This window comes from Camarhynchus parvulus, chromosome 20, assembly GCF_901933205.1.
Source record: "Camarhynchus parvulus chromosome 20, STF_HiC, whole genome shotgun sequence".
In the NCBI taxonomy this organism is placed as follows: domain Eukaryota; kingdom Metazoa; phylum Chordata; class Aves; order Passeriformes; family Thraupidae; genus Camarhynchus; species Camarhynchus parvulus.
Genome location: NC_044590.1, coordinates 13,858,574 through 13,882,540, shown reverse-complemented (window position 1 = coordinate 13,882,540; position 23,967 = coordinate 13,858,574). Strand labels below are relative to the sequence as shown.

General features: G+C 53.9%; 1 protein-coding gene across 8 annotated transcripts in view; it reads right to left on the bottom strand.

Moving 5' to 3' along the window:
- Positions 1 to 2,644: 2,644 nt before the first annotated feature.
- The window catches only part of DLGAP4 (DLG associated protein 4), a 72,416-nt gene continuing 51,093 nt past the window's right edge, over positions 2,645 to 23,967 (bottom strand). For 6 of the 8 annotated variants that reach the window (XM_030963045.1, XM_030963046.1, XM_030963047.1 and 3 more), the window contains 6 exons: positions 10,709 to 11,070; positions 9,305 to 9,396; positions 8,468 to 8,877; positions 6,647 to 6,738; positions 5,355 to 5,507; positions 2,645 to 4,267 (listed from right to left, as the gene is read on the bottom strand). In XM_030963045.1, coding sequence (XP_030818905.1) covers positions 4,052 to 4,267; positions 5,355 to 5,507; positions 6,647 to 6,738; positions 8,468 to 8,877; positions 9,305 to 9,396; positions 10,709 to 11,070 — 1,325 coding nt within the window. In that variant the 3' untranslated portion in view covers positions 2,645 to 4,051. Of the gene's footprint in view, positions 4,268 to 5,354; positions 5,508 to 6,646; positions 6,739 to 8,467; positions 8,878 to 9,304; positions 9,397 to 10,708; positions 11,504 to 23,967 lie in introns of all 8 variants that reach the window. The other 2 variants (XM_030963051.1, XM_030963050.1) reach the window with 2 other exon arrangements.

Here is a 23,967-nt window from a genome sequence, read left to right as displayed (position 1 = left end):
GATGGGGCACATTCCCATGGGGAGTGCGGGGCTGGAGCCAGGGCAGGGTCTGCCAGCCCAGCTCGGGGGTCTGCACTGTGACAGGGGTCTCAGCTGGGGACACCACAGCTCTGCTGCCCCTCCTGTGGCCCCAGGCAGACCTCGAGGCTCCCGAGCGGCACACGGGGCTCTGTGCCTCCGGCAGGGCCCCCAGGCAGCTCCAGCAGGGAGCAGCAGCTCCCGGGGGCTCGGGGACACGGGGCTGGGCAGAGGTGCCGAGGGACAGCGCGGGGCACGGGGGAGGCGCCGCTCGGAGCTGCCCCGCCTGCCAGGGCAGCCGCGGGCGCTGGGAGGATCCCCCGGGAGCGCCCCGGCCCTGCAGCCCCCGGCTCTGACCCAGGCACACGCAACAGCCCCGCTCATGTGACACTCTCTGCGTCCAGGGTGGTTCGGGTTGGAAAGACCGTAAAGACCATTTAGGCACAGCCCCTGCCACGGGCAGGGACGGCTTTTCCACTGTCCCAGGGTGCTCCAAGCCCTGTCCAGCCCGGCCTTTGATTCTTCCAGGGATGGGGCAGCCACAGCTGCTCTGAGTAACCTGTGCCAGGGCCTCCCCACCCTCACAGGGAGGAATTTCTTCCCAATATCCTTGATCTGTGATCATGTGAAGCCATTCCCATCCCTTGTCCCGAGTCCCCTCCAGCTCTCCCGGAGCCCTTTAGGCCAGGAAGGGCTCTGAGGTCTCCCCAGAGTGTTCCCTTCTCCAGGCTGAACACTCCCAGCTCTCCCAGCCTTTCCACTTCTCCAACTACTCCGCCACTGCCAACCCTGCCCCAGAGCTCCCCACCGGTGGGTGAGGCTCCGGGACCCTCCCTGGCAGCGCTCCCCATGGCAGGGCCGGGGCTGTGCCCGGAACAGCGCAGGCAGCGGGGACCGGGGACGGCTGTGCACCCCCGAGGGTCCGGGACCGCTGTGCACCCCCGAGGGTCCCGGGACGCCTCCGCCTGCCGAGGGTCCCCAGCCCCGCGGCTGTACCGGAGGCAGCGCGACCCCCGCGCACGGACGGAGCCGGGAGCCGTGCTGGGGTGGCCCCGGAACAGGCGCTGTCCCGCTCCGGGCGGGGACCGGGCCGAGCCGGGCAGAGCGAGCCGAGCCGGCCCGCGGGGCATTCCCGGGGATTCCCGGGCATTGGGCCCCGCGCGGCGGGGGCTGCGCACGGGGAAGCCGCGGGAAGAGCCGGGAGCGGCTCCAGGCACCGGAGAGCGCGGGGCTGAGCGCCCGGCCGAGACGGGGACACGGACACGGGACACGGGACGGGACAGGGACATGGGACACGGACACGGACACAGGCAGGTACACGGGACAGGTACACGGGACAAGGACACGGACACGGACACAGGCACGGACACAGGCGGGCACAGCGCGCTCCCGCCCGGCCTGCCCGAGCACGGCACGGAACAAGAGGAGACCACGCCCACCGCCCCATCAAGCCCCGCCCTCTCCCAGCGGCCTCACGGCCATTCGCCGCCGCAGTACGTCCTGTGCTGTGATTGGTTGATAGGGCCCGGAAGTACTGTGACACACGGCTCACCACTTGTATCCACTGGGGCGGCCATTTTGTTTCACCCGCCATCTTATGTCAGGGCGCAGCCATTTTGTTAAACGTCACGCCGCGCTGTGATTGGCAGGCAGCCATCTCGTGACACCACCAGCCGCACGTGATCTCAGGCAGCCCCGTGATTGGCTGCCCCGTCCTTTGGGCCCAAAACAGGTGGATAAGGAATGAGCATGAAATTATTTACAAAAAGGGTGTTAAATATCTGCAACAAATAATTCTCAGATTTATAAAAGGTGTGTCTAAATACGTATAACATGTTTTTGTACACGTGTTACACATATTTATATGCATATAGAAGTATGTAACTCTACCTCTGTATTTGTGTATGTATTTTAATACATGTAGGGGAATTTAAAATATTGTATTAATTATAAGATACAAAACCACATTAAAATTAATTAATTTTTACATCTTTATAAATTCACTTACATGTTAAAATATATGCACCTCTATATACACAAATCCATATTATATAAGTATTATGAGCAAGCCCAGCCCAGGGCAGCAAGGAGAGCTTGACCACTCCATGAGCAGCAGTGGGGAAAAGTAAATGATAAAATAAATAAATAAACTCCCACATCTCCTTGGTGTTCCCTGTTTCTCTGCCAGTGATTCCTAAAGTTGCCTCCGCCCCGAAACCCGACAGTGCAACCCAACAAAGTCTCTGCCCCCACGGAATCTTTAGGTTTGAGAAAGGCCTCCCAGAGGAGTCCCAGCTGCTGCCAAACCCTGCCATGCCCACGCACCACCAGGTGCCACCTGCACAGACCCTTCCAACACCTGCAGGGCTGGGGACTCTGCCCCTGCCCTGGGCAGCCCTGACCACATTTTCCATGAAGGACTTTCCCCCAATATCCAATGTAAACCTCCCCTGGAGCAACCTGAGGCTGCTTGCCCTTGTCCCCTGAGAGCAGAGCCTCATCCCCACCTCCAGCCCAGGTTGAATCCCAGCACAGCCAAGCTTTGGGAATTCTATGGCTGGGGGAGAGACCTCAGAGCAGTGTTCATGGACAGCCCCAGACAGCACACAATGGCCAGCAGGCAGTGTTCAGGATTTCACTTTTATTTATTTTTTGCCTTCTGGATCACCAACACTCTCACTGAAACCACTGGGATTCCACCTCCACCCCCATGACAGTAGCACACAATCTCCCAACTTGTTCAAACGTGTGAAGAGGGAAAAAAAAAATCCCCAGCGAGATCCCTCAGGATGGGACAAAAACCTTCTGTGTGAGAGGGTGGCAAAGAATCAGGGGGTGGCAGCTCTGGCTCCGAGGAGCCAGACCGGAAAGGAGACCTACAAAGGGGAAGAAAAAATGGGCTAAAAAATATTTAGCAATCCTTCCTCTACCCAGAGAGCAGGGAGATAAGGAAAAAATAGTCATCTGCTTACACACAGGGTATATATTTTTACACACACTTGGACACACATCTAGATATAGTACATGTAAAAATATATGCTATACATCTGCCCACCCCCGCGGCGGCGTGGGCAGGATCCGTGTGTAGGAATTACTATACAGGTACTACTAAGTGTATATGTGCATATGTACACCCTCCTGTCTCCTCCTGGACACGCTGACCCCACAGCCCCCGCTGCAGCAGCTCCTCTCTCCACCAGCCAGCCAAGGACAACGGTGTGGGAATGGGAAGAGGAGGGAAACCATAGTGATGTGCTCGTGCTCTGTGCTCCTCCGGCTCCGCTCCGGAGCGGGCTCCGGCTCTCGGGATCCCCTGCGCCAGGTTTATTGCACATTTTGCTTCTGGGCTGCATTTCAACCCCACATTCCACAGCCCCGGCGTCCTCTCCCTCCAACAAGCTGAAGATAGGGCCCCCTGTGCCCGTCCTCCCCCACCCCAGCATCTCCATCCCAAGAACACAAAGGCCAGCAGGCTGCTGGCTGGAGAGGGCAGCAGGAATGACACACCACAGGTGTTCTCTGCGGGGACAGGGGGGTCCGGGCACGGGAACCGAAACCATGCAAAGGGTGGGAGAACGGGAGCAGCAGGAGGGAAAAATAAAGGATGAGAAGGGCAGAACAGATCTGAGGAGGAGGAAGAACACAGCATGGCAAGTGCTCAAGGCTTCGTGTTTTCTTGTCCTCTTCTTGTAAACAAGCTAATAATTCTCATGAGATAGAACAAGTAAAAAGACTGAAGTTCCAAGTCGAGGGGCTGGAGTTCCCAGGAGTCTGTCCAGTCCATTCAGCAACACCACAGCTGGGGAGAAAACGAGGGGCATTTTTCTTTTTTTTAATTTTTTTTTTTTTGTTTGTATTTTTTTTTTTTGTTAAAATCTTCATTACTTAAAGCTGAGAGAGAAAAAAGCCAACTCAGGAGCCCTTTTCAAGGATGGCTCATTGTCTCTAGACTGAATAAATCACACTAGTTTCAAGAGAACCTTTTTTTCCCATTTAATGACTTATAAAAGCCGCGGGCTGGCCGTGGCTGGGCTCAGAGGCGGGTCTGGGCCTCGGGGACGTAGATCTCGATGCTGTCGGCGCTCTCGGTGGCCGAGTTCTGCCGCACGGAGGCCGCGCGCTTGGCCGCCATCAGCCGCTTCCGCGCCTCCTGCCGCTGCTTGTCCGAGTCGGAGCCTTTGTCCCGGCTCAGCTGCGATTTGGACTTGGCTGGCTTCTTTGGCACTGGAGGGGGTGGCTTCTTCTCTTCCTTTAGGGAGACAGTAAGGAAAAACCCACAACTGATACAAGTGTGTGCAGCTGGGCGCCGGCTCAGCCCCGGGGGCGCCTTGCTGGAGGGACTGGGATGGCGCTGGGGAGAGCAGCTCTGCAGCCAGACACCCCTCAAATCAGCTGCCCCTGCTTCTGCAAGGAGCCATTTTGTATTTCATGGAATCACAGAATGTCCTGCACGGGAAAGCACCCACAACAATCACGGAATCACAGAATGGTCTGGGTTGGAAGATCACCCAGCTCCACCCCCTGCCACGGCAGGGATGCCTTCCTCTAGACCCTGTCCAACCTGCCTTGGACATTTCCTGGGATGGAAATCCACAATCCAGGGGCTGATGATCCACAACCAGGATCATCATCAAGTCCAACCCCTGCATGGACACCTGCAGGACACCCTGTGCCTGAGAGCAGTGTCCAAACACTCCTGGAGCTCTGGCAACCTCGGGGCCGTGCCCATTCCCCAGGGAGCCTGGGCACTGCCCAGCACCCTCTGGGGGCAGAATCTTTTCCCGTTATCCAGCCTAACCCTCCCCTCTATGCAGATTCCACGGCACAGAGTTCTTCTGGAGTGGCCTGGAGTTCAGAGATTGTCTGGTTCAGCTGCAGCTCAGAGCACAGCACAGGCAGCAAAAAGACACAACTTCATGTGGAACTGCAAAATTTTAATGAGCCACCGTTGCCCTGAGCCACGAGTCCTCCCTACCCTTACTGGCACAGCCAGGACCCCACCTCTCCTGCATTTTTCAAAGGTTCAGCTTGTTTTTCACATTACTTGGGCACAAGGGATAGTTAAATCCATCTACACAGTGCTAGGAATAGTTGACGCCCCTGCACCACTGCTCACCACTCTGGGCTCTCTCCATCCACCACCTTTTCCCCTTGCACAAAACTGTTCCCACTATTACTCAAGAGGAATGGCCTTGGTGCCTTACGAGGCTGTGAGATGACAAGTGCAGGATGGCAAAAGCCCTTGGGAGCATCTGTTTGCAGACAAAACCAGACCTCAGATACCCCAAATGTGTACAACAAGGTGCTGTGGTCACTCCCCAGTGCCCCTCACTCACCTTTCTCTCCGGTGTCTCTGCCAATTGCCAGCTATTAGCTTTGAGGTGGTACAGCTCGTCAAACTTCATGCTGATGTCTTCAATGGACAGCTGGAGGAGATCCCAAAATCCAGCCAAGTCCTGGGCTGTGGGTCTGGGATTGGCATTAGGGTTCTAGAAGGGGAGAAGCATCAAAAACCCAATTTCAGAAAGAACACACCCAGAAGAGCAGCATGAATAGCACCTTCACCCCTTTTATGTCTGCCTGCAATCAAACTCAGTGAGGAGCCACAGGAGACACCAGCCCTGAGCATGGACACACAAAGCCATCACTTACAGCCCAAATAATTTCTGCCAAGCTCGGGAAGCAAGTGCTGACTCCTTGTAAGCCCTCCTCCTTACAGCAGAGCAATCCTGAACCAGACACCCAGCGCTGGCACTAACCCCACAGCAGGAACCTCCAACAGCAGTAAGTGCCCAGCGTGGCAGTCAGAGTGACAACACTGGGTTCTTACACAGAGACCCCCATTTCAGGGGGGGAAATAATGGAAATGGATACCCAGCTCTGATGCCTGGATGTGCAGTACTCCAAGGAGCCAAACTGAGCTTTCATGAGCAAAATTATTTTGCTACATTTCTGCCCCAAACAACCTGAAAGCATCAGTACTTCTCAGGCTGGGTTGAAAAATTTTAAGTAGCTTAAGTTTCTTCCAAGAATAGGATTTTCCCAGTTCCCAGACAGCTGAACCACCACCACAGACCCTGGAAAGCATGGGATCAGATCCAAGCAGCTCATACAAAGCTCTGCTGGTGCTGCTGCTCAGCTGGGATCAGCACTTTACCCCCTCCTGCTCCTCAAGTCTCTCCACCATTATTTTACATCTAAAGAGGAATTCACCCCTGAGGAAGTTTGCAAAATCCTTATTACCATAAAGCTTGAGGGGAAAACTAAACCACAGATTCCATCAATCCCCATTAGCCAGGTCAGCTCTGAGCAAGGGCAAAGCCCTGCATTTCCTTTCAGAGATCAATTCCAGTGGCCTGGGGACAGTGGCACCAGCCACACACGCAAAGGGAGCATGTGTGGTCAAGAGCAGACCTCTCAAACAGTCCCCTCTATGCAGGGGTTTGCCTCAAAAAGCCTTTCAGAACAGGAGGCACCTCTGTGCTAACCCAGCCTCCCCTGGCTGGCACTGCAGGCTGTGGCTTTGTTTTCACAGGGACTGCAGCCTGTTAACACTGACCAAGTCCTTGTAGTGCTGTTCAAAGAGAGGCATCCTCTCAGAAACCAGGAAAAAGAGATCCAGACTCACCAAGTTTTGCTCACAGAGGCCATGGAATTGCTGGAACTTCTGTGACATTAGTAACTGTGCACTGCCCACTGCACTCAGGACTTTTCCTAAGACTGTGAGGGACAAAAAAAAAAAAAAAAAAGGAAATAAAAAGACCTGAATTGAACAGACTATTAATTGTAGCAATGAGCTCCAGCATTTCTGGACCAAACACTGGGGTCATCAGAAAAGGAATTTCAGAGATCCTCAAGGCACCAACTGCTCTCACAAGATGTTTTGCAACTACATTTGTCTGCCATTGCTCCTTCTGGCAGGCCAAGCACAGACCTGGCTGAGGACATTACAATATCCAAGGTGGCAGGGAGCTCCTCAAACTGCCCTCAGCCCCTCAGAGAACCACCAGCACCACCTCAGCAAAGTCTGCTGGCACCTGCTTAGAGATCCCAGGCTGCTCTCCCAGGCCTGCCCAGGGGAAAGGTGACAAAGGTGACACAGGGACCACTCTCCAGCCCCCCTGTACCAGCAGGGATTAACACACAGGCCAGGGCTTTTAACACCCAGGACTTTATGCTGCTCTTAATGGGTTTTCCAAGCAGCCTCTGGGCATGGACATGTTCCTCTGCTCATTAGAGGAAATACAGCCTGGGCTTTTCCCTCCCAGAGGCAGGTTCAGAGCCCCACGTGCCTGCAAGCTGCATCACCAACAGGGACCACGGAGTCCTGCTCTGCTGCTGCCCCTGAGCCTGCTCAGCAGATCCTGGCTGGATGAGCACACCCTGGGCTCTCCCACCCACCATGGCTGTGGTTACACAACCAAGCAGCCTGCTCCTGGCACACACAACAATGCCATGCAGGTCTTTCCTTGCCACAGGTCAAGCCAGGCCAGCCCCGAGGCAGGGAGATTCCCTGCCAGGCAGCACCTCAGGGAATCAGATTAGGGATTAGCTCCTGGACACCCAGCAGTGACAGTGAGCTAAAACTGAGCCTCACCTTTGTTTCACCTTTCTCAGGTTTTAAAAACATCAAAACCAGGCTCCACACAAAGATCCTGCCCTTTGCAGCCTTGACACCCACTCCTGTCACTCTGTATGCACCAGAGGCATGATTCCTACTGCAAAAAGCCCATGGGTTTTGCCAAGGCATTTGAAAATAGAGGAACAAGTCTAGCTGGGACTGAACCCCATAAAATCAACTGGCCTCTTGCTCCCTGTTCCATGCTTTTGGCGTACCCAGCACAAATTCAGTGAGGCTTTCTCATGTGAGGAAACCTCTTCTTTGCTTTAAAGACCAGTTCATCAACTGAACTGAGCAACCAAGCTCCAAAGTTGTGTTCCTTCTGCCCCACTGCCAGCTAAGGTTTTCCCTGCCTGTTTGACAGTAATGGGTGAGGCAGGGAGACGCCAAAGCCTCCCTGAAAGTTTTTCCATTTGACCTTTTTAAAGATTAAATCCATTTAAGCTTTTAGCAGTTTTGAGTGGTCAGAAGCCACACAATGCCCTGTACATTTTCATGCTGCATCACAGCATTACGTTGTACTCCATTTGCTACAGGAAGCTACATTACCCTTTCCAAGGAAAAAGTATTCCTCATCTCATCCTCATCTCCGTGCTCTGGCTCTGTGGGCTGTCAGCAATTTCACAGAATGGTTTGGGAGGGAAGGGACCTTAGAGCTCATCTCATTCCATGGGCAGGGACACCTTTCACTAGACCAGGCTGCTCCAAGCCCTGTCCAACCTGGCCTCAGACACTTCCAGGGATGGGGCAGCCACAATTTAACTGACCCAATACTCAGCTCCAACCCTTTCTTGAGGGAGGAGCTGCTGGGCAGGTGCCCCCACCCACCTTCCTCAGAGAGATTGTTCTCTTTGGTCTCCTGGTCCATCTGGCGGCACCAGCCCTCCAGGCGCTCGGTCTCTGCCTGCAGCAGCTTCAGGAACCAGAAGCCGTCCCGCCGGCAGGGCCCCGCCTGTGCCGGCTCCGACGGCGACGTGGAGGAGCTCTCGAGCCAGGGGTCAGGAGGAGGGAGAGAAGAAGGCTCCAGGGCCGGGTCGTTGTTTTCTCCATAGGAGAGGTTTCTCTTAATCTGTGAGGGCTTGGCTGGTTGCCTGGTGGAGGCATCAACACCAACAGAGTTGTTGTGCTGGGGGCACTCAGCGAGGCTTCTCTCAGATGATTTACAGCTGGAGTTATTGGGCTCCTGCGTGTCAGAGTCTGTGTCCTGTTTGGAGGACATGCTGCGAGAGTGGCTGTTTCTGCAGGGATCAAAAGCCATCGTTCAATAGCAGGGCTCAGCCTGGCCGGCCTTCCTCACTGACAGCAAAATCCACGGGCACAGCAGAGCCCCCCCTGCCCCTCCTCACACACAGACACACCACACTCACACACACACAATTACAAGGTTGCCTGCTTACTGCAGCCGGCCGTTCAGATGAGAGGCTGACGCATGACTATAATTACAGCTTGGAATTTTTTAATTTTTGATTTAATTTCGAGCTCCCATTGATTTGGCTGTTAGAGAACAAATGCTTTTTGCAGTGGGTGTGCACTGTGGAGGAAGAGCTCTCTGTGGGCCCCATTCAACCCCACTCACTGGCACAAAGCAGGGCTGAAGGTCTAAGCACAAGTGGGGGAGGCACAATTTAAAATAAAAGGAAACTGCACAAGTTGTGTCTCACTTACCGCCACTCGTCCTCTACCTGTACCCCGATGGACTGGAATTTGGTGGCTGGTGGAGGAGGCTCCTCTTTTGCCACTGGCTGAAGGCAGTCAACCTTATTGAACAAAGAAAATACAGACAAAAACAGACAGAAGAACTTGTGGCTGGAATCCACGTTAGTAGACCAGGAGTGTGCACACATAGAGCATGCTGATACCACATGGGAGGGCTGGCTAAGGACAGGCACGAGGCTACTGCTCAACTCTGCTCCCACCTCAGGAGCAGGGCTGTGTCCTGCCAGGCTGCTGCCACCACCTGTGCCAGGAGCCCTGGGCTCTGCATGGCTGGGGCTGTGTCCCTGTGCCTGTGGCATTCCACACAGTCAGGGACCATGGCATGCAAGGGAGCACAGCAAGGTGATTGAGACTGACAGCAAAGCCTCTCTCCCAGGGATTGACACCCTCCATGGCTCTGGGTAAGAGGGTTAGAAGGTTTTAGGAAAGAAATCCAGGTGACTTAAGAACCAGCTCAGAAAAGGAAAAGCAGTGGAAGGCAGTCAGCCTCTCCAGTGTGTTTCCCTCCCCTTGCTGCCCTTTCAGGTGTTCTGCCCCACCAGCCTTGCTGAGAGCCCTTCACTGTCACCTGTACTGAGCTGGCCTTCTTGTAAAGCTGATGGAGAACTCGTTCACCACACACAGAACAGCTCAAAGCTCAGATCCTGCACTTGGAGCTGCCCAAGTTCCCCTCTGCTGGTAACCAGCACCTGGGACAGAACCAGAGCTCACAGCCACCTGTGACTGAGAAACCCATCCCAGAGGAGGGCACAGACCCAGAGGATGCATTTTGCTGACTGAAGCACCAATTTGCACTACTCACTGGGCTCTCATTTCACTGCTTTATCCACAGCTCCTTTCCATCTATTCCCACAGTTAAATGCTTCCAGCAAGGGAAGCATCAACCTGCTGGGAACATGGGGTAGCAAGGAATTGCACCCTCCTGCCTGCAGCCCTGGGAGCATTTGGCACTGCAGCAGCCCTTCCCACAGGTACATCAAGCAGAAGGGCCCACCTCTCAGGGGAGAACTGTCCCTACAACCATGATGGACAAGAAGCAGACTGATTAGAAGCAGCACAGAGTACAGGGCACAGGCAGACCAGCAGCAAAAGGCCTCTTCAGAGGGACTCACCCAGTTAACACAGCCCCTCTTCTCCAGAAAACATTTCAAATTTGTACTAAAAGAGCTTAGTCCTTTCTGGGCTGTTAAGGGAAAGTGCTGCTGTCTCTCCCCTGGGAACACAGGCAAGGCAGTGAGTGTCCCTTGCTATTCTAAGTGAGCTCAGGTGCAGACCTGGTCACAGCAAAGGCACATGCTAAATGGATGGGGCAAGGACATTCCTTGGGACAAAGGAGAACAAACTATTCCATACTTGTATTCCTATAGATGATAGCTTTCTTTTGGGGATATTCTCCACTTTAGGCTCTTCGTTAGTCAGAGTCCCTTTGTCACTTTTCAAAGTTGCATTTTTCTGAGGTAACTCTGGAGTGTCTCTGGCTGGAGTCACGACGCTGCCCCTGGTGACACTGGGCGTCCTGGTGCTGTCCAAGCTGTCTGAGGAATTGCTGAGCCCCGACTGGCTGGTGACCTCACTCTTGTGGTCCTGGCTGTCCAGGTAGGTGTCCTGGGCTGACTCAGTGCTGCTCTGCACAGTGACAGAGATGAAGGGCTTGGACGTGGTCCGAGGTGGGACGGGAGGTGGAGTCTTTTTATATGCCACTAGGCATGATGAACCTGCAGGGACGGAGGGGGACAACGGAGAATGCAGGAGACAGGTTGGAGGGAAAGAGATACAGTGGAAGAGAGAGAAAAAGCAGGTCAGTCACGACATCCAAGAGGAGCCTCCGAGCAGCAGCTGGAGGCAGAGGTGCAGAACCAGCCCACAGGCAGCAGCTCACACTGGGGACCCACACCAAAGCATAGGGGAAGCAAAGGCAGAGCCAGAGCTAGCTTGCAAAAGAAGTCAAAAGGAATACCATGATGTGTGGAAATCTGGAAATGGAGAAGAGGGATAGAAAAGCCTCCCAAGAATGCTACAGGCCTCCACAGTGGGGAAATATTCTTTGGCTAAACCCTATGTTTTAGTGTCCTAGTACAGCCAAGTGTCTCAGCTCTTTGTCCCATCGGTTGACGAGTCTCAATGTCTGGATCAGGGTGATGGTTTTTCCTATAAAAATGGAAAGAAGCCATAAAATTTGTTAGACGTTGATGGCAGGAACACACATTTGAAGCCCCTGACAAGCCCAGCTGCTCCATGCCAGAAGAAAAGGCATTATCTGGATGCAACAGGCCAAGAGTGGTGAGGCTGCTACTCCATGGTCCCAGACCCAAGTGGCAGCAAGGCTGGAGACGTGTGCCCAGCAGACACAGAACACACATATCCCACCTGTAGGGATAGATGCGTGGCTGGCTGCACAAACCCGGACAGCAGCCACAGCCCCAACCTGCTCCTGTCTCTGGCTAGCCAGGATAGAAGTCCACCAGTGAAAATACATGCAAAATACAAGTAAAATCCATGTGGATGCTGCAGCAGCCATGTTTAGGCTCTCATTCTGCCCAGGATATACAAGGCCCTGAGGCCACAGTCCCACTCCAGGTGCTGTGCATGCAGGACAGGCTGCACTGGGCAGGGCACGGCCCAACACACTGAGCAGCCACCTTCCTACACACACGTGACCCCCTTTCCTCTCCTACCCCTGCACTCAGTCCTCCCCGAGTCACTAGACTCCCTTTCTTATCCTACCACTAGACTCACTTTTCTTATCCTTCCTGCCATTAAGTCCTGTGCAATCCCAAACTGCTTTTCCCCTGCACCCCATAACACATCCCAGCCCGTGCCAGCAGCCTCCTTAGTCCCAGAGATTTGCAGTTACTCCCCACTCCACACCTGCCTCACCATTTCCAGCGGAGCCAGAGCCAGTTCTGGGCATCCCTGGGAGCCACATTCCCTGTGGGGCAGTCAGAGCTGCCCCAGGAGCCTTACTGACACTATGTGGACATGCCTGCACTTACACATCCCACTATTTACCATATTAAGAGCTAAAACTCCACTTCAAAGGAGGACCTAAAAGGGAGGAATTACAGAGGAGGAGAGCTGTGTTTCCAGCAGCATTTCTGTGCCCAGAGATGCTGAGCAGCACCACAATGGTGCTGCTGGCAGAGGAGAAGTGAGAGGCCTGTGCAGGGCTGCCAACCCAGCTGCCTCCAGCCTGCATCTGCACAGGAGCTCAGAAAGCACCTAACGCATCCCAGTTCCCTCAAGGCACTACACCAAGTCCAGCACAAACTGAGCAGTGTCCTGATGGCAGGACCCACCACCCTCTGCCTCACACAGGTGAGGGCTGACCACAGTCCCTCAGCCAGAGCTGCCTGACGTGGAGCATCACCTCCAGCAGCAATTCCTTGCCCCAGCCTCACAGCCTGACTCACGCAGCCCATCTCAATGCAGCAGTGTAGGAGCAGCCTGAGCAGAGCCATGGCAGAGGCACCCTGGATCAGCTGTGCCTACACCCCAAAACAACAGGTTCCTCTGTTACTGCACCAGGGCTACAGCAGCCACAGGCCAGGGCAAGCCAGAGCCACCCCACCTGGCAGAGCTGAAAGCATGCCACATGTCCCTTCACTTCAATCCCTCCACATGGCCCCTGTTCTGCTCCAGGGACAGTGCCCGGGGTGCCCTGCTACCCACAGCCCCTGTGACACTGTCCTGCTTGGACAGCCCTTGGTGGCTTGGCTGGCACAGCCACCATGAGCCCAGCCCAGCTGCCCAGCAGCTCTGGGCACTGCCAGGGCTGGGGACAGGACACTGATGGCTATTTGCCATAGAACAGCCTGGCCAGGCAGAACGAGGGGAGGGCACAGCAGCACAGAGCTTCTGGAGCAGATCAGTGGTGTCCAAGGCCAGGAAGCCAGACCCAAAGTCGTTGTCCACCTACCAACAGACAGCACAGACACTGTTTGTGCTGCTCCACTAAAGGGGGAAACCACAGGAACCTTGGCATGTTCCTGGGATCCCTTTGTGCCACCTGGCTTGGCTGAAGGGCAGCACAGGCTTTGCTGGAAGGGAAAGGCTCAGGACCAACAAAACACACCCCAGTTCATGTATCTGTGCTCAAAGGGTTCACTGCCTGAGCTACTAAAGTAGTCTAAGGCTCTAAGAAATATGGCAAATGACAAACACAAAAGGATCAGGAGCTGTGAACAACTGGGGATGCATTAGTTAGTGCAATGGCAAATTAACCCCACTGAAGCCCTGTGCAAATATAAAACAGGACTTCTGACTGCCCAGCAACCTCAGAAACCACACCTCAGAATGGGCTTCAAAAACCAAAGTCAGAGCAAGCCCATGCAGAACAGTCTGTCCTTGGCCCTCAGCACAACACTGAACCAAGGGTCAGTGCTTCCTGCACCTGTGGGAGGAGACAAACCTTGAGGAAGACAAGAACATCCCAGTGCTTCCACAGGAGAAGCAGGCAGCATTCCCTGCTGGCTCTGAGGCCAATCCCACCAGTCAGGAGCATTCCAGTTGCTGACTTACCCCTCCAAAGGGCTACAGCTCAGCAGCCATGATCTGCTCTGGATTTGCTGAGGTCACAGCTTGTGCTGCAATGTAGAACTACAATTCCTGTGGGCACTGGAGCAGGACCATCAGCTCAGTTTGCTTGGGAACATCATCCCTCCTCCAAAAAGGTGTGGGACAACAGGAGAACATGCTTAAGCTTCCAGTTTTGCAGCACTAGGCTCTTCCTGCTCACAGGATCTTCTGAGGCTTATTTCAGCAAGCAGTTGGAATTCACAGCATGCTGTGGATGACTGATTTTGGGGAGGAGGATGTTTGTTTATAATCTTTCTTCTGTAATTATTTTTAGAAAGCAGCATGCTTCCAAATGAGCACCTTGCACCTGCCCTCAGGGGCTTGGGCAATGCCCACAGATGCAACCTTGGGCAGGGGAGCTGTCTGCAGAGCCTTACACTGGACAGTCCTCTGGACCCTCAAAATCCAGCTGGGCATGCTGGGCTTCTCCCCCTCTCCTTCCAGAGGTGTTTGCTTCTTGGAAGACTAAAAGTAGAGTCACAAGAGAATGTGAAATCCAGCCCCAGTTCCCCCCACCAGGCTGGTACCTGCTCAGTACCTGGCAGCACCACCAGGATCACAGCCAAGGGATTTGGGGTCAGATTTAAGCACCACAATTGCCCTCAAGTGTGTCTGGCCTCAAGTGCCAGTGTTCTGCTGCTATTGCTGATTCACTACAGCCTGGTGACATTTCCAATCCTTCCAGGAACTTCAAAGACCTTCTCAAGCCATCCTTATTTTTGTGAAATCACCTCAAAGGCCCCAGGCAGAGTCAGCTGAGGAGGTGAGCTCCCCTGCCCTCAGACATCAGGGCTGGCTGCTATCCCTGTCCTGCTCCATGCATCCCCCTTTCCCCTTGGGAAGGGCTGGAGGAACGACCTCATTTCCTCACACAGAAAGCTGAACACTGAAATAATCTCTCCTACAAGGCAAGCTCATTTGCCTTTTAAATAAAACAGCCATAGAATAATCTTGCAGCAAATGGCATCAGTGGCATTATTCCCTTGGAGATCCCAGCTGCAGGGCTTTAGGCTGGCCTTTGCCACAGGGCATCCTGGCTGGAAGGAGCTGCTTTGGGAGGCAGTTTCCAACAGCAAAGGGAACTGGAACAGCTGCATTCCAAGTGACCTGACCTCTGATTTTCATCAGCTTCAGGAACACTACAAGGTTGGAGCTGTAATGAACTGTAGGATGTTTTCTTTGTAGAGAGTCCAAGTGAAAATGAGCCCCAGTGACAATTCATACCCAAGACAACATGGACATATTGATTTTATGGTTCACAAGAATCACTTCAGACCTGATTGTTCTCCTTCTGCACAATGAAGGTCAAGATAGCTGCACCTGTTACAGACACTGCTGAGAAGCCTACCCAAAGTTTGTTAGTCAAGAGGAAAATCATACAAGTCAGAAATCACAGAGGCTTGGGTTGGAGGGACCTTAAAGCTCATCTTTTTCCTACCCCTGCCGTGGCAGGGACACCTTCCACCAGCCCAGGGTGCTCCAAGCCCTGTCCAGCCTGGCCTTGGGCACTGCCAGGGATGGAGCAGCCACAGCTGCTCTGGGCACCCTGTGCCAGGGCCACAGCACCCTCACAAGGATAATTTTCCCCCTCATATCTAATCTAAATCTCACCTCTGTAAAACAATTTCTGCTTGTTCTATCACTATCTGCCCATGTGAAAAGTCCCATGGCTCCCACGTGTTTCCATCTAGACACAATGGGAAATGCCTGTGAAGTGCCACCTCCTGCTCTGACAGGATGAATGTCTTTAGAGAGCTGGAGGAGATTTAAAAGAAGTTTTATAGTGATGAAACAAAACAACTCCCAGAAAACAAAGTGAAGTGACTGCATTTGTTCAGAGAGGCAGTTTATGGAAATGCTATAAATACCTCCTACCTCAGTGCTTTCCCTTTGTGAATCTCAGTAGCGGTGACCTTTGAAAAACTAAAAATCTCACCTTGATACTACACTGAGTAAGAGACACACACGAGTGGGCTGTGGGAGCCAGGGAAGGGCTGTGGGCTCTCCTGCCAGCCCTCACTCCCAGCTGCAGGGTGACCCCAACAGCAGCAGCATCCTGGCACAAGCAGCTCCCCAGAGCATGTGCCACCACGTGCCACCTCCGTGGTGGTGCCCATGGAGCCCTGCAGAGTGACCAGTCCAGCAGAGCCCTTTAACTCTCAGATGATCCCAAGGAACACCATGAACACTTCACCAGCTGCTTCTGCTTGTCACAGAGCCCACACACAAGCCAGGGTGTGCTTGTGAGTCAGAGAACAGAAAATGGACAGAGAATTCCCCAGGAGCTCCTCCCAGGCAGCAGCACCAGGGAAGAGCCCTCTCACCTGTTGTGACAGCCCTGCATAAACCCAGCCCAGACACCTTGAGTACTTCTGAAGGAGGTCAGAGGAGAAACTCAACACTCCCCATTCTCAGCTTCCAGCCCCAACACAGCTCAGGCAGAGCAGCAGTGCTTGGGCATGGCTGGAATGGCAGCTGGGACAAGGGGACCACTGCAGGCTGGTCACTTCTCCCACCATGGAATCCTCTTGTTCCCAGGACAGAGAGCTGGGTCCAGGCCTCTGCCACAGGACACCCTGACCCCACAGGGACTGCAGAGGCAGGAGAAGCCCAGCAGGGTCAGGGAGCACAGCAGAGGGCAGGGATGCAGCAGGGACAGAGGGGCAGCAGGCTGGGGTCACACCCTGCCCCTCCAATGCAGGGGCGTGACTCCAACCACTGCAGCTGGTCCCACCAGCAGCTACAGAAGATGAGCAGCCCTCACTCAGAACAGCACTCCTGACACTTTTCCTAACCCACGGGAAGTGGCTATTTCCCCCTGAACAGCACCAATTCATTGGTGGGAAAAGCACAGAGAGGGGAGATGCCATTCCTGAGTACCCCTGCTCCCACAGAGGCTCCTCTGGGAGCAACCTCCACCCAGCCCCTCACTGCAGCTCCCCTGGCACAGCTGGTACCCACACTGCAGCTCCCCTGGCACAGCTGGTACCCTCACTGCAGCTCCCCTGGCACAGCTGGTACCAGGCTTGCACACTGCCTTTCAGCAATCTGGCATTTTGTTACACAGAGAAATAAGTTCTTAGCTTTAAGCAAATGGCCTCGTGCAAGCCGTCCCCGAGCAGGCAGAGAGGCTGTCCCAGCACTGGCAGACCTGTGCCAATGGTCTTTGCTGCCCTGGGAGACACCTCCAGGTGCTGCTGCACGAGCACATGGGCAGAGGTTTGTTACCCTTGCTCCTGCTCAGGTCCTGGCCACAGCACTCCTGCCCACACCAAAGGCTCTGCTGGCAGGACAGGATTTTATCATCCATGTATCCATCTGGTACTTGGTGTCAGGAAAAAGGGACTGCCCTGCACTTGCCTGACCACTCCAAGTACAGCACGTTCCTGTGTATCACTGGCATGAAAGAACTGGACATATCTGCAGAAAAAGGACTTCAAACTCAAGGGAGCATCTCTCAAATGTTGCAGTCAGAAGCAAGTGCAGAAGCAAAGGCTCTCTCTGAACATCAGCTGTGTGTTTGTAGGCCAACAGTAGAGCTTTCATCCAGAAATGCACCACAAAATGCTCTGTACAGCCATTTGTGCTCCCTGATCAGCCACGACTGAGATGCCCTCAGTGAGAGCTGCAGCCCTGCTCACCTCAGAGCCACCCCACATGGTGTCCAGGGATGCCTGGGGCAGCCACAGGGGCTGCATGAGCCCCAGCAGCCAGCTCCAATCACAGATCCAATCAGAGACCCAGCCCCTGTACTTTGGGAGGGAACATTTCACCAGAGAAGGAAAGGCTGAGGGCTGTAAACTCTTTACATGAGGGACTTTGGATTTTTCAATGATTAAGCATCATGGAGATGCTCCAATTTGGAATTCCTGAGCACAGAAATGATAATAAGCACTGATATACTGAGAACTATTACACTGGGAAGGCAAAGCAGGTTGCTTTTTTAATAAAAAAAGCCACTTGTAGAAGGTCACCAATTGAAAAGAAGCATTAAGCAACAGAAGACACACCCCAAGAATGCTGGGGTTAAAAACAGGGTACCTCACTGCTGGCTCCTGACAGGTCTGGCCATCCCTCCTTTCAGCACAGCCTGCTGCAGAGTCAGCAGGGACACAGCAGATGCTGCAGGGGACGCCAGGCACAGGCACTCCCAAAGCCAGCTGCAGCAGCTGACACTGGGGCTGCTGTGTGTGCCACAGGAGACACTGCCATTTCTCCCCACCCTCCCCAAAGCCCTTGTCAGGGGTTTTTAAGCGAGTTGAAGCCATGGTGAGCAGCTCCACCCTGCTCCAACCACACATCCAGCAAGTGTCCCTTCTGTCCTGCGGGCTCAGACAGGTCTCCAGCCCAGCCAGCACAGGGCAGCAGCCCAAAGGAGCATTCCCTGCCTCTCCCTGCCCCGGGGTGAGTTCATCAACAACCAGCAAGGCCCCCAAGCCCAACCATTCTGCCTCAAGGAGTCACCAGGTGGGAGGAGAAAAGCCTCCGGTGCCAGGAGGAGCTGCCTGCATCTCTGGGTGGGGGTGCCTGATCCCCAGGGATGGCTGCCTTGCCAGCTCAGTGCCCCTTTAGTGCTGGCACACACTTCTTCCACAGAGGGGCTGGGCTGAAGGGATGCTCCACCAGTTCAGCTCCTCTGCTCTGTGCTGGGCCTCAGGACGGGCTGATCCCCTCAAAACCCTCACTAATGAGGGCTGAGGCTTTTCACACTGAAGAGGTGAAGCAGCACAGATAGTGGGAGCCCTGGCATCTCTGATCAGCACCACACTCCTGCTGTGCACCCAGCCAGGACCTGCACCAGCACCGCAGCACCTGCACTGTGCTGCCAGGTGGGCACAAGGGAGCCACCAGTGACTCCTCCTGCTGCCACATCCTGCCTGGCTCCTCCAGCACAGCCAGGGCTGCCAGAGGAGCCCAGAGCCCACCCAGGCAGGCCTGGAGCTCAGTCCTGGTGGCCAGGCACAGCCCTGCACAGGGGCACCCTGCAGCACAGCATGGTGGGCAGAGGCCATGGCGGCACGGCCAGTGGAGTTCTGATCTCGTGGCAGGTTTTGTAGGAGTACAAAGCTCCAGGAAACAGGAGCCCAATGGTGGGCTTGAAGGCCACACCATTCCTCCCTGCTGGCCTTTGTGCAGAGGATGCAGAAATGGGGTCCCACAGCATTAAGGAGCCACCAAGTTGTGAGACCCAGGACTTGCTGCATCACCCAGCAGCCTGTTTGCTACAGACTCCTCCTCCTCCTCACTCCAGGCCCTCCACACTCACAGCTCCAGAGGGCTCTGACCCTGGCCTGAGCCCTGGCAGCACAGGGGGAGGGAGCAGGTCCCTGGCTGCAGCAGTGGGATGTCAGGATGGAGGGGTTGGAACTTCCCTGTGCACACAAGTGGAACATGGGACTAGGAACAGAGAGAACCCACCCTGCTGCTTTTCCTGCCTCTGCAGAAGGCAAGGAAGCCCTGCAGACACCCTGCCTGCACATGTGCACAGAACAGCCTCAGCAGTCCTCTTCAGAGGGCCATCAGGAAGGGGCTCAGCTCTGAACCATGCGTGGCACACAGCATTTCCAGAGAGAGCAGGCACTTCCATCAGCCCCTGGCACTGGAACATTTCACATGGACCTTCCTGCAGCCAGGGGCAGGTAAGAGAATGCAGGACTGGACAGACTGGAGCACACAGCACCTCACAGAGCCTGCCCAGCAGCTCAGCACCCACCACTCCCAGGAGATACCAGACCTACATGGAGCACAGCTTAGTGACCACGTGTCAGCCACAAGCTCCTCAGACAGTGAGACAAGCTGTGCTGAAAGGTGCTGTCACAACAAGAGCAATCCTTTCTGCTGATGCACTGAAGCATCATCCGCTTCATCTGCCTGATGCAGGGTCCTGTGCCTGCAGCATCTCCTCCAGATGTGGCAAATGAAGCTCAGCAGCAGCACAAGGAAGTGTCCACGGGACTCAAGCACACACACAGGTGGTCAGTGCAGCAGCACAAGCACACAGTGCCCAGGGCAGCTCTAACAGCAGCAGCCAGCAGCTCAGAGACAAGAGGGACCTGCTAGCACAACAGGAGAGGGAAAACACAACTGGAGATATGTAGAGATTGCATTCCAGAGAGTATTTCCCAGGAGTGGCACTTACTGCAGGCAGGCTCCATCCCTCCTTGCTTTTAAACACTTTTAAACACTTTCAAAACATTGAGTGGCAGTCCCCAAATGTCAGTTCTGTCACTCTGGAGCTGCAGGGTCTGTTCTGCCAACTGCACTCTGCAGCTTTGTGTCTGGGCTGGTTTGGGCCCTGCAGGCTTGAGTGTCTCTAGGACATGCCAGACCATGGAACCAGGCAGAGAGGGGAAGGGAACTGGGTGCCACAGGATTCCTGTCCCACAGCAGTGACCAGCCCCTGTGTCCCTCTCCCTGTTTAATGCTGCCCTTTCTGCAAGGTTTGCTCAGGGTTATCCAGCACAGACATGGAATTAGGGCATACATGTGAACCAGACAGGAATTAGCCAGTGCCACCAGGTCACAGGCTGCTCCCCTATCCCTCCTCCACGTGGGATGGTTTCCAGCTGCTCTGCAAAGCAGCAGACTGCAGGGAGGAGGGGATGCTTTGGGAGGGTCCATGTAAGGAATGATGGCAAATCCTCCATGCACCCAGTACTGCAGCCACTCCTAGGTGCACTGAGGGAATCAGCATTAACCATCCATGTTTAGTGCAATTAGAGAGGTCTTGTTAGTTTTTCTCTAAGCTAGCAGTTTCTAGAATCTCCTGCAGAAGAAAGTTCCAGCAGCTAGTGATGCACTGCATGAAATATCCTCTCCTTTCACCATCATTTCACGCACTGCCACATCACTTGGAGGATGGCATATGTGGATGCTTTTAACTCACTTCCCTGCCACTGCAGAAGTCCAGGGAATCTCAACACACCTCCTCAAAGTCACAGCCAGTCAAAATCCATATGGCCAGAAATGGCTGGAAACCATGGCAAACCGAATCTCTTCTTATCTGTGTCAGAGCTCAGCAGTTGAAACAAGCTATTTTAGGTTATGCTGATTGCTGAAGCCCAAATCCCGTCACTCCCAAGCCTCTGCTCACGTGCTACAGGAGACACATCTCAAGCTCTCCATGCACAGGCAGAGAGATGCACCTTGAGCACAACAATAAGTGCCATGTCCCAAGTGCTGCCATCTCAGAAAGGTGAGTGTGCCAGGCCAGCATGGCTGAACAGCACTGAGACTCCCCACACGCCTCCCTCTCAGCCCAGGGATCTCCCCCAGCCCACCAGGAACCCCTTTGCCTTTGCCCAGGACTTTGTGACAGCTCCAGGAACAGGAGTTGCTCTCCAACAGCAGAATCACCCCCAAAGCTGTGGAACAGCCAATCCCTCAGCAGGGTCCATGGAAGGTTTTGCAAGCACTGCGCAGCTGCTGAGGCATTATTGGCACATCCCCACTTATGGGCAGTCCTGGAAGCAGGGTGGAGGGGTCACCATCATTTTAAGTGTGCCACTAAACACTGTTCACAGAAGAGCTGGCCAAGAGGGTGCTGAAAACACTGATGGCAGCCAGCAGCTTGTCAGCACAGAGTGTGATAACAGGAACAGGCCTGTGCTGATGGCAGCAATCACTGAGCTCCCCAGCACAAATGGGGCTCCCAGGGAATTGCTGCATCCCCGAGAACATAAGTAACCAACAATCCTGCAGCCCACCTACAATTCTGAGAAATTGCCACCATCACTGCCAACAAAACCCCCTTCAAGGTAAGAATTAATTTCTCCATCACTTTGTTCAGCATCAGGATTTTTATCACAGCTTTCAGTTACTGTATCCCAAATTTTACCTTTATGCAGGAAATCTGCTACTCTCCCTTGCTCACAGGAAGATATTCCACTGTTTTAGGCACGGACAAGCATTTAGTGATGCCACCAGGAGCAGCAGAGGTGGTTTTCCCAGGACATTATGAAAAACCCTCCCTCCCCACACCCAGATGACGAGGGATTCTTTGCAAGCTGAAAACAAACCCCACCCTGTAGCCATGGGGCCGGGAAAGCAGACGTGTCAGCAGCTGAGGAGACAGAACTGAACAAACTGCACCTGGGAGATGGGAAGGCATCAGGCTGGACTCATCTCACAGTGAAAAATTCCAGCCTTTAGTCAACACTCTTTCCACTTGGACAGTGGCTGTCAGGCAGCCAGCACCCAAGATTTACATCTTCAAAGCTACAATCATCAAGAGGCTTTAATAGCCAGATTCAGTTGAAGCTATTTCCTCCCTTAAGTATGTACAAACCAAGATGTGGCAACATTATGCTAATAGTGAAGAATCAAAGTCAAAATTGCTGGGAAACTTCTGTTGGCTGAGGCACAGGACAAGCTTTGCATGTTAGAGAAAGCTACTCCATATTCTATTTCATTGCTTAACATGGCATTATCCATAAGATTAAAAAAAATCACATGAACAAGCACAGAAAAGACTGTAGCAGGCTGCTCCCTCTCCATTAGCATTAAATTTGACAGTGGTTCAGCTGTTGCAGCACAGTCTGGTCTGATCTGGAGAGGCAGGGAAGTCCTCAGACCCAGAGCAGGCAATTAAGCAAATATTCCAACCTTTTATCCCCTTTGGGTAGGGTGCTAGGAAGCTTTGGAAAGCTGGGCTCATTGCTTGGATTGCCCAGGGCTCCCACCTGAACTAACCATGGACCCTGCAGAGCACAGAGCTGTCCTCCCTGGTGACAGAGGCACACAGAGGAGCAGAGCCATGTGTCCCCTGTGCCACTGCTCTCCCAGAGGCCAAGAGGCCCCAGCTCTGAGTACCTGAGAATTTCAAGTATCACAAGCAGTCCCCGAACAATGGATGCCCCAAGGGAGGGGGTATCCGGAGCAAACCCAGCACTTTCTGGAACACCTCATTTCAGGAATTGAGCAGGATTGACAGGAGAGCCACTGTGCAACCCCAGCTCTGAAATCAGAGAGCACAACAGACCCCAGGCCTGCATGCAGAGCCTTGTCTGGGGCTCCAGCACCTGTGACCTACAAAGCTCCCAGCCACCACCAGGTCCTCATCTTCACAGCTCGCTCTGCTTTTCCTGCAGGCTCCAAAACACCACAATCCTGGTTCACAGGCCTCAAGAGTCACCAGAAGCTTTCAAGTTCAGAGCCCAGACCACCACTTAGCCACAAGTATGGGTAGCAGGTCTGGATTCAGGGGTGCAGGACCTGTTTGCCCACACCCCGGCCCCTCCAGCCTGCAGAACCTGCCATGAAAGAATGCCAAGGATCTGAGACTTTGCTGGGAAAGGGACACAAGGGAGAGGCCAGAGCCCAGCTCTGCTCAGCACATCCAGTGAACAGACTCAGTTCTGGGCCACACAGCTGAAGGCACTGGCTTAGTCATGCTGTTCCCATGGCACTGGGACCGACTCCCTTCTGTCCCCTGTCTGGGATTCAGGATGTGACAATGACTCCCTGGCCTTCCAAGGAGGGTTATCAGTAAAGCCCAGCCTCCAGCAACAGCATTAAACGTCACCAGAGCACTCCCTGCTGCTTTCAGGAACCTGCTCACTGTGGAACAGACCATTCTCCTGCCTTGGCAGTTATTGCCAAAAGCCTTCTTGGCTTCATTTCCCACCTTGCTTATATTTATTCCTGTTTCCAAATGAGTGATCTCCTCTCCCTCCACTCCTTTCAACTTAGCAGTTGTGTAACTCCAGCTACAAAATAAAAACCATCCACACCAAATTCAGAAATCTCAGGGTGTTCTGCAGGATATTCCAAAAAGCTTCCTCCCAGGAAGCTTTTCTCCTTCCTCCCTTCACCTGTAAACACCAAGTACCAACCAGCAGGTGAAGAGAGGCATTTTGGCTTTTCCTGATCAGTGGCTCAGCACTCGATGGTAGAGGGTGAATGGCAGGATAGGGAACATGTAACAAGTGATTTAGAGTGGCTTAAGGAAGGTGATGAGAATGATCCAGACAGATCATGTTTTGAGGGTGCTCCTGAAAGAGACAGTTAACCAGAGGTGTCTTTGGAAGAAGCCACTC